General features: G+C 38.3%; 1 protein-coding gene across 1 annotated transcript; it reads left to right on the forward strand.

Moving 5' to 3' along the window:
* Nucleotides 1–1,863: 1,863 nt before the first annotated feature.
* hrg (poly(A) polymerase hiiragi) lies at nucleotides 1,864–10,154 on the forward strand. The gene is made up of 13 exons (XM_077446770.1): nucleotides 1,864–2,458; nucleotides 3,533–3,662; nucleotides 3,747–3,976; nucleotides 4,053–4,160; nucleotides 4,236–4,347; nucleotides 4,421–4,579; nucleotides 4,660–4,871; nucleotides 4,956–5,076; nucleotides 5,158–5,334; nucleotides 5,406–5,674; nucleotides 5,749–5,901; nucleotides 5,989–6,168; nucleotides 7,491–10,154. The coding sequence occupies exons 2-13, from the start codon at nucleotides 3,545–3,547 to the stop codon at nucleotides 7,695–7,697; spliced, it is 2,046 nt and encodes a 681-aa protein (XP_077302896.1). The 5' UTR covers nucleotides 1,864–2,458; nucleotides 3,533–3,544; the 3' UTR covers nucleotides 7,698–10,154.
* Nucleotides 10,155–15,384: the final 5,230 nt, after the last annotated feature.

Here is a 15,384-nt window from a genome sequence, read left to right on the forward strand (position 1 = left end):
ATCGATTGGTTAGTTATTTTCAAACTAAGAAAATTAATAGATGAATACACGATGTAAATTCAATATTTATATTGAATGCAAGTTCATCAACAATTAAATTATGTGAAAAATTCGGGTTAAATTAATAATCTATTTATTTACACCATTGTGACATCATCACCCAATTAAGAGGGCTGGACACCAGCGCCTTGTCCATACAAACGTATTACATTTCTCCCTTCCCTAATTATGGCACTAGGGAAATTATTTTTAATATGCTATGGATATCCACCATTGGGATGCATCTATCGTTTTATTTTTTTAATTAGTTATTTTTTATTGGAGCTATGAGCCGCCAAACATCTATAAAATCGCCTCTTTTTTACACCCACGAAAAGAGTCCAGCGTGCTTATTTAACGGTCGATTTAAAAAAAATACGCACATAGTTGCACAGAAAATATCTTTCTCATACCGATGATGATTTTTTTTTAAAAATTGATCCAGTTTTGGAGGAGAAAATAGGAGAATACGAAACCTCGATTTTGTCGATTTAAAATACGTTTTATCTGGTCGAAGTGTAACTGTCGCATTCGCTCAATATATACATTCACTCAATATACATATATATCGATGAAAGGAACGGCAACAAAATTAAGGTTTCGGGTGTACATCCCTTTTAATGCATTATACATATATTACAATAAATCAGTATACTAATTCATATCAAAAATGGTTCTCAGATGTTATTTATTCTCAATAGGGAGATTCGATAAACATATTTAATTTTTATGATTATATACCAGTAAGGCACATACATTTTTTTATAAATTTATTCATTCTGACTTGTGTACATATTTTTAATTACTTCGATGAAATAGAAATCAATGTTCAAAACACTATAGAGATAAAAGTTTTATTTTTAATAATTATATTTTATGCAAGGTAACATTAGATTCATACGCGTATTTAATATTGATTTTTAAAATCTTATACATATCATGTTCGCAGTACTTTCATCGGTATATTGCCAATACATTATTTTCGTAAAAATCACTTATTATCGTAATTAGTTGCAAAAAAACTATACTTATATTGCGCACTGTTAAAAAAAAAATACTAGGAATTTAAATAGATAATGAATTTCGGTATTCACACTCGAGTTTTTGATGCCTCTAAAATTTTTGAAAAAAAAAATGGAAATTCCATTTTTATATGAAAATAACGATTATTAATTATTTGAGAGCATTTATATACCGCATCATTGATTTTGATAATGAAAAATAATTTGCTTATTCCCATTGATATTTAATTTTTCGTTGTGATTCAAATAAATATTAGAAACTCAATTACATAGATAAAAATACATTTACGTAATGAGATATTTACAAATTTTTCAAAGTACATATGTAAGATTCAGGAATCAAATTGCTAACAAATAATTTTGTTTAATCGGTACAATCATCGAGACATTGAATATAATGCGGCAGACAATAGAGAATGAGATTTTAAATTAAACTGCCTTAAAAATCACATAATTATGATGATACAACTTTTAAAATTATATGCGTGTTTTGTATACGCAATTAAAACCAGAACATTCATAATTAATGGCTCGAAGCTTGACCAGATATTTTTTAAAGTCTCGCCGATCTCTCATAATTATTGGTTTCCGCAATAAATTTACCCATTGAATTCCCTCTTTTACAACCTCTCATTCTGTATACTTTGGCGAAAAAAATCCACAAAAGATGAGTTTAACTGCAATTAAAATCGAGAATTAGATCATTCCATGTGCATATAGCGAAGTTAGAAGGCATTGCTGAAAAAAAGATAGAAAATTGATAGGATTGGCAGTTGGCGGTGTTTGTGTGTTGTGACGAGTCAGTTGTCAGATTGCGTTCGCTGTCACATATGTGTGGAGTGTGTTTGTGTGTGTGAATGTGAGGAGCGCGCTCAGTGCGGCCATTGGCGGTGGCATGGTTGGTGTCGAGGTGTTGTGGTCGTGGTCGTGGTCGTGAGGCACGCCACTTCACTCACTTCACTTCACAACATTTCACAACACCTCGCCTCCACCCTCGCCTCGTCTCACCTCACCTCACCCGCCCGCCCCACCCGCCTCATCCCGTCCCGGCCCCTGCCCAGTCAGCCAGCCAACCAGCCAACCAGCCGACCGGACGCTCGCCCCGCCTCCCTCGCCCCTCGCCCCTCGCCCCTCGCCGCGCACAGCATATCCCTCGACTGACGCTCCTCGTCAGCTCATTCTCGCTCCGATCGCTCCATCGAGCGGACCTCTCCTGATCACTGCTCACTGCTACCAGCTATCAGCTACTTGCGCCACCACTTTGACCATCGACTGCAGCTGCTACCATCAACTACAACTGCAGCTGCAATTGAAACCGCAACTGCAACTACTACTATCACTACCACTATTAGTGCAAGTGCTAGTGCACTTGCCCGCTTCGCATCGCCCCGTCACAAGTGAGTCTCTGCCCCCGCCCCCCCCCCCCTCTCCTTGTCTCCCCTTTGTTGTCTGTGTTTTGAGTTGTGGATTTGACGTTTGGCGCGCATGCGCCTCAACCACGTGTCAGCGTTCTTTTGTTTTTACCGTTTGACATTTTCATATTTAAATGCGCGTCTTTTGTTTTTATCATGTTTTCGTTTCATTTCGTTTACTAATGATTACTCGCTTCTTCAACCTGATGCTGACATATTATTTGAAGTCGTTCTCTCATTTGAAGCCTTCCCTCTAGTGTTCCAGTGACTACCAGCTTCTCTAGAATCTCCTGGCAATGTAGCCATAGTTCAAATAGGATTCAAATGAAAAATTGTATCCTATTTGAACTATTTGAAATGTGGAACTTTCACCTTATGGAGTGTCTCTGAAGCTGCCAGCTCAGAGAGGCTCCACATGGAGATGTCCATCTGCCTCCAGCAGCACTGCATTTGTTTAATTCTGTCATTCCCCATCTAAATCTTTCGTATAATGATATTTTGTTTCCATATTACTATTATTCTACATTCATTTCCATCCATTTATACTATCGTATTGATTCTCCGTCTACATCTTTTGGGGGGCTTTGTGTAGTTTTTTAGTATATTATATTCGTTTCATTGTCATTCCGAGATTAGATCTCTATGTGAATATTCTATTTGTGTTCTTTTCCAGTTATAGATTTTCCGATTTCTTCTACCATTCTTTGTACTAAATCTTGATTTGCATAACCAACTGAACCAATATGTTTTTCGTATAGAATAACCCATAAGTGTTCGCCCAATAATTAAAATCCACCTTAATCGCGACATTTTATGATGTAAAATGTCAATTAAAAGTTTTTCTTGTATCAAATTTTAAGGTCATTCATTCATTCATATGTATTATTATTATTTTTTTATCAATTGTGTACACTCCTAATATTTGCATAGATGTCTGTAAATGTCAATATTTTAGATTGGTTGTTTTAATTTAATCTACAAGTACATTTCTGTAATGTTTAATTTCTATTTAAACTGCATTGTACAGTTGTATTTATTTTTACTTTATTTTCTTTATAGAAGCTAAATCACATGTTCAAAATGCGTCCCGCCACTCAATATTCCCATAGTAATGTAAATGCTGACAAAATGAAGGAGAGTCAGCAAAATCTTAAAACATTGGGTATGACTTCAGCCATATCGACTGCAGGTATTTAATATTTTGATTTTCTTTCATTCGATTGATGCACTTTTGTTTTGATGAAATGATTCTAATTTATTTATAATCTTTCAGGTCCCAAACCCATTGATCACGAAAAGACTGCCGATTTAAAAACATGCCTCGAAAACTATGGAGTGTTTGAGAGTGAACCGGAGATGCACCACAGAATGGAAGTTCTGGGAAAACTTCACTCCCTGGTTCGTAGATGGATCAGGGACCTGTCGGTTCAAAGAAATATGCCACCGAGCGTAGCTGACACGGTCGGTGGCAATATTTACACGTTTGGATCGTACCGACTTGGTGTAAGTTTCGTTTGTACAGTTATCATTGTGAAATGTTTTATAATTTGATGTGTATTCATTGGATGTTTTTGTTTAGGTTCATCATAAATGTGCTGATATTGACGCACTGTGTGTAGCCCCACGACATGTTAATCGATCAGATTATTTCACTTCGTTCATGGACATGCTTAAAATACAAGATGAGGTATTTAAAGATTTATTTTGACTTACAGTATTTATTTTTATATCATGTAAATTCTAATGTTTTTGTCTTATTCAGGTTACTGATTTGAGAGCAGTAGAGGAAGCGTTTGTTCCCGTTATTAAGATGACCTTCGATGGCATAGAAATAGATTTACTGTTTGCCCGGCTGGCTTTAAAAGGAATACCTGGTAAGTTTAATAAAATAGTGATCGAATATTTTACAATCAAAGTTTGTTTTATAATTCATTTAATCTTTTTTAGATTCGTTCGATCTGAGGGACGATATGCTGCTGAAGAATCTAGACAAGAAATGTGTGCGCAGTCTGAACGGTTGTAGAGTGACCGACGAAATACTTCGTCTCGTACCTGATATGCAGCATTTTAGGCTAACGTTAAGAGCTATCAAGTTATGGGCCAAACGTAAGAGTTTAGCAATGTCTTTTATTTTTAACTACTTCTTATTCGTATTGAATTCTAATGGCTGTTATGTTTCGTTACAGGACACGGAATTTATTCGAACGCTTTGGGCTATCTCGGAGGTGTTTCGTGGGCTATGTTAGTGGCTCGAACCTGCCAGCTGTATCCGAACGCGTTGCCTGCTACTTTAGTCCATAAATTCTTCTTGGTGTTCTCTCAGTGGAAGTGGCCACAGCCCGTTTTGCTAAAGCAACCCGATACCGTCAACCTTGGCTTTCCGGTGTGGGATCCCAGAGTGAGTTTCAACGATTTTCGATATAGTGATCACATGTTTTCATTTGTATTAATTTTTTTTTAATTAATTTGTTTTTGTTTAAAGGTGAACGTTGCTGATCGGTATCATTTAATGCCCATTATCACTCCTGCTTACCCGCAGCAGAACAGTACTTATAACGTGTCCACATCGACACGTACTATTATTATGGAAGAGTTTCGTTTAGGTACATTTCATTTCATTATCTTATCACATAATGCTTTAAATTCGATGATATTATATTAATATGGGCTTTATTCATTTGCAGGACTCAAGATTACCGAAGATATTATGATCGGGCAGTACAGCTGGGATAAATTATTCGAAGCACCGCCGTTTTTCATGCGATATCGACATTTCATTGTGTTCTTAGTTTGTAGTAATACCGCTGAAGATCAACTCGAATGGTGCGGGTTGGTCACGAGCAAGTTGAGGATATTAATCGGTATGTTTTATTCGTTTTTTGTTTGACATATTTTTGATGTATGGTTTGTCTTATTTTAATTTTTTGTTTAGGCAATTTGGAGAGAAATCAGCATATAATGATTGCTCACATTAATCCGGAGATGTACAATTGCGTACCGCCGAACAATCCCAGTGGATATCCGACTGCCGTGTCAGCTGGTGAAATAATCGACGTGGACGCCGTCACATCAACGACGACTGAAACAACCGACGGAACTACCCCACCTGAAGCAGCGGACGCCAATGCTGCTTCCACGCCACAAACGACCAATTCAACGACCACACCGACGGCAACACCGACAAACACGCCACCAGAATTGGTAAATTTAATTGTAGCATTTGTTATAACGTTTATTGTATTGTTCAATTTTAACATTTTCAATTTTTATTACAGTCGCCGTGCTGTTCAATGTGGTTCATTGGTCTGGCGTTTCAAAAGACTGAAAATCTCAACGTAGACCTGCGCTATGATATAAACAACTTCACCGAGTCGGTGTCGAGACACGCAGTTCAAATAAAGCGATTTAAGGAAGGCATGACTATAGAGGTAATTTGGTGTTTGTTTGTTTTATTGTATTGTATTCTGTGTGATTGATTGTCATCTGTAAAGGTATTTGTTTCTTTTTTTTTGCAGGCGAGACACGTTAAGCGCAAACAGCTGGGTCAGTATTTGCCGCCGTCCTTGTTGAAACGCGAACGGAAGTCGTCTTATACGAGCGCTGCCAGCAATTCGACGTCGTCTAATTCCAAAAGGCGAGCCGATCAGACGTTGCCGTCTAGCGTTGAAAAGACTAAGAGATTGTCCGAGACAAGCGTAAGTCGCAACAAAACTCCCTCCAAGTATGCTTGGTTAGCTGGCAATACTCTGCCTCTACTCACCGACACACGAAACTGCTTCAAACGCAAATGAACACTTCTACATTCTTCTACATTGCTTCTATATTCTTCACTACTTTTTATTTTATTGAATTGCACATTTTGTATGCAGTTAATTTATCTAATTAATGACTAATTCGTTCATATTGAACTCTCACTTATTTTATACTCTCACATTATTTTATGTTTATATTATTATTTATATTGCTTTTTTGAATTTTTGCTTAATTGATTTTACCTATTTTATTTTGTTTGAAATAATATTCAAAAAATTCAGAAAGGCGAACTAATATCATCTCTCTTTTATAATATTAACCCATTTTTTCTATACAATTAAAATTGTATATAATTCTGCTACTAACCCTGACTTAAAAAAAAGCTCTTTTTTTTGTAAATTTGTTCGTTTGTATGTAATATTTGTTGTTGTTGAGTGTTCTTCCTTGGTCTTTTTTCCTCGGTAGATTTTACTTATCGATTTATTTAATTTTTTTGATTAAATATTTAAATTTTGCCCCCGTATAGTTATCCCAGTGCCATCTGAATGGCAAATTTTCCTGGGAAGAACACTGCTTATTGTTTTAAGTAACCCGTATATTATTAGGCCGGAGTGAAAAATTCTAATTTTGGATTTTCCATGATCAACCTGTATGTGAACTTGTGTCATATCAAAGGAATTTTGAATTAAAAATTTCATCGATTTCAAACAATGTCCTTTTTGTATTTAATGTTCCCTTGATAAGACGCAAATTATCTACTAGATTCATCGATGAAAATTCAAAATTCTCGTTTTTCGCTTCAATCTTATGTATACTTTGTATATTTCTCTGGAATTTTACCTCCAGAATACGTCTCACATCTGTCTGTTATATAGACTTTGATGTAGTTCATGTTGAACTTTTATTAATTATTAATTTCTTATTCGATTATTCGGAAATAATAGTAATGTCTGTTTTATAGACTCTTGTCATTTAATATTTTTATAATTATTTATGTTTAATTTGTGTCTATTCTATGAATAAATACACGTATGTCCATTTGTATGTCAAAAAATCATCTCTTCATTTTGCTTACCCATTCTCAAATCCCCATATATTATACCTTATTATATTTCACATATATATACATAAAACACTGCAAGACATTACACACATAAACACACAGGTTCGTATTATTTTGTTAATTATTTTTAAATATTCAAATATTTCTACTTTCAAATACTATGGTGTCGTTTGGAAATATTCATACTTGTGTATTTTTTAGACGGATGAACCTCAGATGGGAAACGACGATTCAAACAGTTCGATGAGTATGGACGTAGCGACGAATTCCATGGATGTGCACATGAACATGACGGAGAGCGATATACTTGAGCAATCGTTAGAAACGACGTCGAACGTAGACTTGCCTTCTAAACTTGACAGTCAATCCCTGGATGGTGACTCGTGTCAACCAATCGGGATGACCTGAAAACGATTAGATCAATTCAATAATAGTTCCTCACTATGAACATTTATACAGTGGTGATTAAAATATATTCTCAATTCGACGGGAAAGCACGGAACACTTGCTTACTTACATACATCAATTTTAGTTTAGTTTTTTTGTTCAATTGATTACATAGATGTACAATTTTTAAAGTCTCAAAATTCCTTTCAATACAACGTTTCTTTGTGATGGGATTTACGGGAGACTGGGAACGTTTTAAGTGATAGTTTTATTAAATTTTATCTTTTGAACTTACTCGTACTTTCTTTCCCAGTTTTTGTCGCATGTAAATATATAGCAAATCTTTGCTTGGATCTGTCAATAGACGAGATGTCGAGTCAATTCCTTGAGACCGTTAAAAAGTTGATCGTTCTTACCATAATTAAGATACCATTTGAAGTAATAAATAGATGTACAATAAATCCACTATGGCTCTAATATGATGGCATATATCTTAATATTTAAACGACCTTCTGTTGTGGAGATCACGCAGTGCTTTCGAATTGGCTCCAACGAGGAATGATGAGCTATAGTGGTGAAATTATGGAAAGAACTCGTTCATTAATTCAAAACGGAAAGCAATTTGAAGTGTGCAATAACAGTAACTGTAACATCACAAAATAAAAAAAACCATACTTGTTTGTGTCCCGAGTGAATGCGATCGTGTTTTTAGCTTGACCATATATTCTTGCATTCATTTTCAAGGATATATTTTGGTACGTATGGTTCAGTTATTGTTCAATATTATCATTTTACATTTTTTGATTTAGACTTTAGAAATATCTGTGTTATACTTTCTGTACAATAATTATTGTCATTGTGAAATTTTAAAATGTTCAATTTGATTTCTAGTTCTATTTGTATAGAACGCGAGGCACATCTCCATGTTTGTCCATGGACAAGTGGCGAGTGGAAGACGGCGAAAAAATACACGAGACCGCCGAAAGGGTTGAGCGTCGAGGTTCGAGATTATTTCCAAAAAAAAAAACCCAAAAACGGAAACGAATCATAAAAGACGTTGATTGTATATAGAGAAAAGAAGAGGTTTAAATTGGAGAAATTTTTAATATGGGAGCTAATCAAGCGAAGATTGTATTTCTCTAGGTGTAATTTTTATTAGATACGAAGTCGCATTAGCTGCATAAGTTGTCGGAATTTATTACGTCTGGTTTTTGTTTTCAAAAAAATACCTTTCGTTTTAGATTTAAAAATCATAAATGGTTATAATATTCTTAAATTTTTTTTTTTAATTAATAAAAAAACTTTTTTTTTTTCATCTTGATTAGATTCCAAATTTGTAGTCGGCTTTTTTGTATAATATATTATATATATAATATTATTTTGCATTTTTGTTTCGATATTTGATTGGTGTTGTTCAAAACAGCATTTTGCCTCAAATATGGTACGAATTATATAAAATTTAATACATATATGATATAATTTCGTGGGAGTGGTTGTAAAAAAATATTTTTAATATACTTTATAAATTCCGTCATATTTTCGAGCTGGTAATTTATCTTATTTAGTTAGTTTGGTGGTGTATTTGTGTTGCAAGACCCGGTGATGTAGATTTAAACGCGACATACTCTGAACCGGAAGTTTCCATCGCTACATCTGCATTAAATACAATCGTCCTAAGGATACATATTTTATTCTATAATCTTTCGATGAGACTTTTCTCACTAGAGTTAATTATTTTGTGTGGTCGTATTTGGCATTCATTCGTTGATGATTCGATTTCACGTCTTGTCTTTCGGTTTTATTTACTTGTAATTTATTTTATAATTTGAACCATTTGATTATATTTTTATATAGAATGACTGGTATTCAAAATTTCTGTGTTGTTTGCCTGTCTTTTTGTGTAATAAAAGCATGTCGTGACGACCACTGACCATTTAGTAGCGTAATTGATAATATAACTATCGTTAATGGAAGGTAGATTCATGATTCAACGTAAGTTTTGTGAATTTTCCACTTAAGGCGTTGATTGACACAATGTCTGATTATATAATTTTAACTTTTAGTGAAATCCAAAACTCTTAATTATTATTATAAAGAAATGTATATATATTTTTATCTAAACAAACATGAAGTAGTTTATATTTGCTTTAATTTTTTCATTTTAAATTTATTTTACATAAAAAAAAGTGTATCATTTTTGCAAGACTATTTTTTTTTTGTACGTACCATTATATAAATGTAGAATTTGTATTTCATATAAATTCTCGAGCGATGATGCACTTTTTTTGTTGGAAATTTTTTTCATATAAAATATTTTAAACTTTAATGATGACCAAATTTTTCTTGATTTTGTATATAGCAAACCGCCACCTGATGAATATCAACATGGATGTAAAAATGGTACGTTTTATATATACATAATTAAATATATATGTGTACGGTTATTATCTGGTTGTGTTATCTTATTGAAAATAAAGGAAATCCAAAACATATTCTTCTTTCATTTTATTATATTCCATGTTTACTGATTAATACGTTTGAAATTAGTAAGTCAAGCGTAGACTCAATATAAAGGAAAACGTGAAAGGTCAAAATATTGGTAATGTTTGTCAATAATTTATAGTCACATTAGTAAATCTCCATTACATGTCACTGCATTAAAAACACATTATAGAGATAAATAATTCATATAGACATCGATGTTTGTTTTACAAAAGCAGTGACGTCCCAAGACATTAGCTAAATATATGTGTTTCATACGTACATAAATGATAAAATGAAACGCTGCGTTATTATAATAATGATAAACATTTTAAATTACACTTTCATATCGTAAATCTCATTTTTATTTTCAATGTCAATGATACCTATGTGATATGGACTTCATCATCATCATCATCTACAGTTAGTCACTATCCACTGCTGGATGAAGGTCTCTCTAACACGCTTCCACTCGTTCTGCGCAACTCTCACCCCACACATTTTCATAATTTCGTCTACCCATCTTCCCCCGCAGTCTTCCTTTTACACTTTTGCATTCTCCCAAGTAGCATTCTAGTACATACTTATTTCGTCCATTCTTCTACCCATTGCTATTTCAATTTCCTCACTACCCTTGTCATACTTCTCACCCACGTACTGTGCTTCCCGTATTTCCTCGTCACGTCAAGCATACAGCGTTCCATACTTCTTTCAGTGCATTGGACTTTATGTAGCATCTTGCTGTTCAATGTCCAATTTCACATCCATACGTCATCTCTGGCAGAAGACATTGATAGAAGTTCATTTTCTTCAAGCAAAATTGTATTTAAAAACGGCATCATTCGTCCAAATGCACTCCATCCTAATAATTTCAAACGTTTCTTCATTCCTTCTTTAAATCTACTTAATAATAAAAATCCTATTGTGGGAATCTCGTCACATTCACCAAGCGGAACGATGCCAAAATCCTTCGAGAATATTCCGCAACAACAAAATACATCGAGCGGAACAGCATCAAGCATTCCAGAAAATTCGACGCCTCGACGAAAGCAAATTCCTTTCGTACGCATCAATAACCACTTCCATCAAGCATTCCAGAAAATACTACGCCTCGACAAAAGTGCATTCCTTTTGTTCCGACCAAGTCTTCATGGTCAGCTTTCGTGGCGTTACGACCAAAGGAGCCGTTTTGGAGGGAGATCGGCGCCGAGCGCGCGTACCCGCCCCCTATTCGTTTTCCGCGTCGGTCGAGTGAACATCTCTGTTCGCTACCGAGTTGGTTCCCACCACCGAGTCCCGATCAGCTCAGCCTTGATCGGCAGACGATACTGGAAGTACAGCTTCAGTATACGTCCGGTGAGAAGTGAGGAATTCCTGGTCACTCTTCGTCGAAGTCAGATCACGTAGCCACGTTGGTTGAGTGAGGTTACCATAACCTCTTGAACACGTGCGCGCTAATTTCAAGTCGGACTCCCCCCCCCCCCTTTTCTGTCCCCCCTGCTTGATCTCTGTATATACATATATATATATAAAATACAGTCACCATACAAACAGAATTATAACCTGTTTTCATTACTATTCACTTTCCCGCCTTTGTCCCGTATCACCCTCACTTACGCACACTGTACGAGAGAGAGAGAGATATACATCGAGCCGAGCCGACAGCAGCAGAGACCAGACCACCGACGACGAAGGAAGGCACCTTGAGGAAACCAGCCCCGCCCACGCTTACCACGAGCTTCTACGAAACCGACTTCCGGGGTGCTCTCGAGTTGAACATCCCTGGAGTCTGTACATTTGGTCCTTCGAACCGGATGTCTTCAGAGCTGGTCTTCCAACGTCGTCGAATCCAGGTTGGTCGTAATTAGCATTTTTCTGTTGTTGTTGCTATTTTTTTTGGTCGTCAACGTCCATTTTGTTTTTTCCCGCGTCCATTTTTTCCTTTGTTTGATTTCGTCGCATTTCAATAATGGCGTCTTTGAGTACGCTTAAAAATACGCGGAAAAGAATTCGCGCTCGGTTAACGAGAAACGCGAATCAATTGGGGGACGATCTGAGCATCTTCGAGCTCAGAATCAGGCTCGAAACAATCAGACCATTACTGTCTGAATTCGAAGCGATCCAAGCTCAGATAAACGAGCTGGACCAAGAAGAGGCGCAGGCCTCCGAATCCGTCGTGGACCTATTTGATAGGGAGCATATGGCCGCCTTCGTGCGATGCACCGAAGCAATCAATTTGCGTGAGCCGCAATTGAGCGCTTCACCGTTAGATGGCGCTAACCTCACAATGTCACCTGTACCGCAATCAAATTCGGCAATAAAATTGCCCCGTTTGGAGTTGCCCACCTTCGAAGGCAACGTCCAAAATTGGCCGCTTTTTTCACAACGCTTCTTGGCCGCTATGGCCGGCGAGAGTTCGCAAATCGCCCGGTTCCAATACTTACTAGGAAGCCTAAAAGGAGAGCCCCAACGTTTAGTTGACGGCTTGGAATTAGCTTCAGATTCATTTACGAGCGCGTGGTCCATTTTGGATCAACGCTATAACAACAAAAAAATTGTTGTTCAGTATCACCTTCAGGCATTGCTTGAAGCCGAGCCAGTCGTGAGCAACAATCACGTCAGTCTGCGTCGTCTCATAGATGATGCCAACATGCATGTACGTGCGCTCGTTAACTTGGGCGTCCGGGTCGAGACCTGGAACGAGATTCTGGTGATGTTTATCACCAGAAAACTCGACCGGAGTACACTTCTGCAATGGGAGCTTCAGACTCCCAAGTATGAAGACTGCACGTTTAGCAAAATAATGCATTTTCTAACGTGCCAGTGCCAATCGATGGCAAATGCCGACTTCGTCTTAAAAGGCGAGTCGAATCCTCGACCAAGAACCATTACGAATCCGAAGGCAGCAGTTCTGCATGTGAGGAGGGAACGCCCCTCCTGCATGAGTTGCAGCGGAAGTCATTCTCTGCTAGCCTGTCCATCATTCCGCCAAATGAGCGGTGATGAGCGTAGGTCGAACGCCATAAAACGTCGACTATGTCTCAACTGCTTGAGGCCAGGGCACATAGTTCACGCGTGCCAAACAAAGCAGAGATGCTTCAAATGCGGTCATGCCCATCACACCATGTTACATGACTCAACTCCATACCAAACTTCGCCTTCAAATAAGGCCAAACATTATCGGAGCCCCAAGAAATCAGACCACGCCAAACCCGTAAAATCATCGTTGGTTTTACACTCGGTGAGACGCGTATCGTCTTCTCACGCCCGAACTGTCCTGTTATCCACCGTGGAAGTACAAGTTCGCGGCGGAGATGGGCGTTCGCACAAGGTTCGAGCATTGTTAGATAACGGCTCCGAACTCAACCTCATCTCTGAAGACTTAAGAAGGCGACTCGCCTTAAAGTCGAAAAGGATGGACGTCAACCTGGTAGGAATAGGTTCAAATAGGACGTCCATTACTAGTGGCGCGGTAATTCGAATTCTACCGCGCATCCCCAATCAGGGCTCCAGTGTTGATCTCGATTGCGCAATCATGCCCGAGATCGCGAATCAACTTCCATCGCGCAACGTGTCCGAGATTCGGAGCCATTTGCCGCTTCATCTCCCCCTTGCCGATCCGTCATTCGATATTCCCGGTACAGTGGATATGGTGATAGGCAGCGACGCCTATCATGCGATGTTACGCAATGGCAAACGTACCATTTTAGTTCCCTCCAAGTCACGCGGTGACAGAGGAGGACGCATCGCGATGATGAATACAGCTTTCGGCTGGATATTGGGCGGCTCTCTAGAAGCGCCCACAGTTTCAAGCGATTCTCGGAATTGCCATCACACAACGGGTCGTGATCCGTTATCTTGTTTTGGCGCGAGACGTCCAGTCAAGACAGTTACGCGTCCCCTGGACGAATCGCGTATTTCCGCGGTACGAAGATTCCGCTTGCCGAAGCGCAATGTACCCGCGCCCTTTAACCCTCACATCTTTCGACCTTCCCAACCCAGCTCCCATAACTCCTGGCCAGTTCCTAGTTGGCGCACCACTAGTTGCGCAACAGCAGGAGGATCTGGTCGATCAACCCGGAGCGAGGGTGCTACCGCACCAGCACATGCAGCAGCGGCCCCTGGCAGACAGGGGCACAGGAGTAGGTCCTACTACTCCTCCATCAGCAACACCAAGCGAGCAGTCCGGCGAGTAGCTCGACTGCCAGTCGAGCAGCACTCAGTGAATTTGTGCAACGGAGTGGCGAGCGTTCATAACGTCCCACATTAAAGTTGGCGCGTTATTTGTATCTGTGTTGTGGATTCAGTTTATGTGTTTTAACTTAAGTTTTTGAGTTGCTTTTCTTTTATGCTTCTCTTGTTGGTTTGATTGGTGCTTTGTAATGGAGCTATCAGGATAGATTGGGACATATAACGGTTGAACAATATTGTTACCTAGCATTGGTGTTGGTTATTTGTTGGTGTTTTGGTTGTTTGTTTGTCTATTTTTTGTTTGTTTCTTGCCGGCTTAGTCAGCTGCTTATGTAGGATGGGAAACTGACGGTGGACTAATGTTATTTTGTTTGCTGACTGGGTTATTTTGTTGTGTTGTTTTTTATTTTGTTGTTATTTTTTTGCTTACTTGCTTGGTTTTTGTGTATTTCATTAGTCGCTTGTGCACCATTAATTCTTGTTTGTTTTGGAATTCGATCCTCTGACTTCCAACGGGGGGAGTATGTTCCGACCAAGTCTTCATGGTCAGCTTTCGTGGCGTTACGACCAAAGGAGCCGTTTTGGAGGGAGATCGGCGCCGAGCGCGCGTACCCGCCCCCTATTCGTTTTCCGCGTCGGTCGAGTGAACATCTCTGTTCGCTACCGAGTTGGTTCCCACCACCGAGTCCCGATCAGCTCAGCCTTGATCGGCAGACGATACTGGAAGTACAGCTTCAGTATACGTCCGGTGAGAAGTGAGGAATTCCTGGTCACTCTTCGTCGAAGTCAGATCACGTAGCCACGTTGGTTGAGTGAGGTTACCATAACCTCTTGAACACGTGCGCGCTAATTTCAAGTCGGACTCCCCCCCCCCCCTTTTCTGTCCCCCCTGCTTGATCTCTGTATATACATATATATATATAAAATACAGTCACCATACAAACAGAATTATAACCTGTTTTCATTACTATTCACTTTCCCGCCTTTGTCCCGTATCACCCTCACTTACGCACACTGTACGAGAGAGAGAGAGATA

This window comes from Arctopsyche grandis, chromosome 3, assembly GCF_051622035.1.
Source record: "Arctopsyche grandis isolate Sample6627 chromosome 3, ASM5162203v2, whole genome shotgun sequence".
NCBI classification, from domain to species: domain Eukaryota; kingdom Metazoa; phylum Arthropoda; class Insecta; order Trichoptera; family Hydropsychidae; genus Arctopsyche; species Arctopsyche grandis.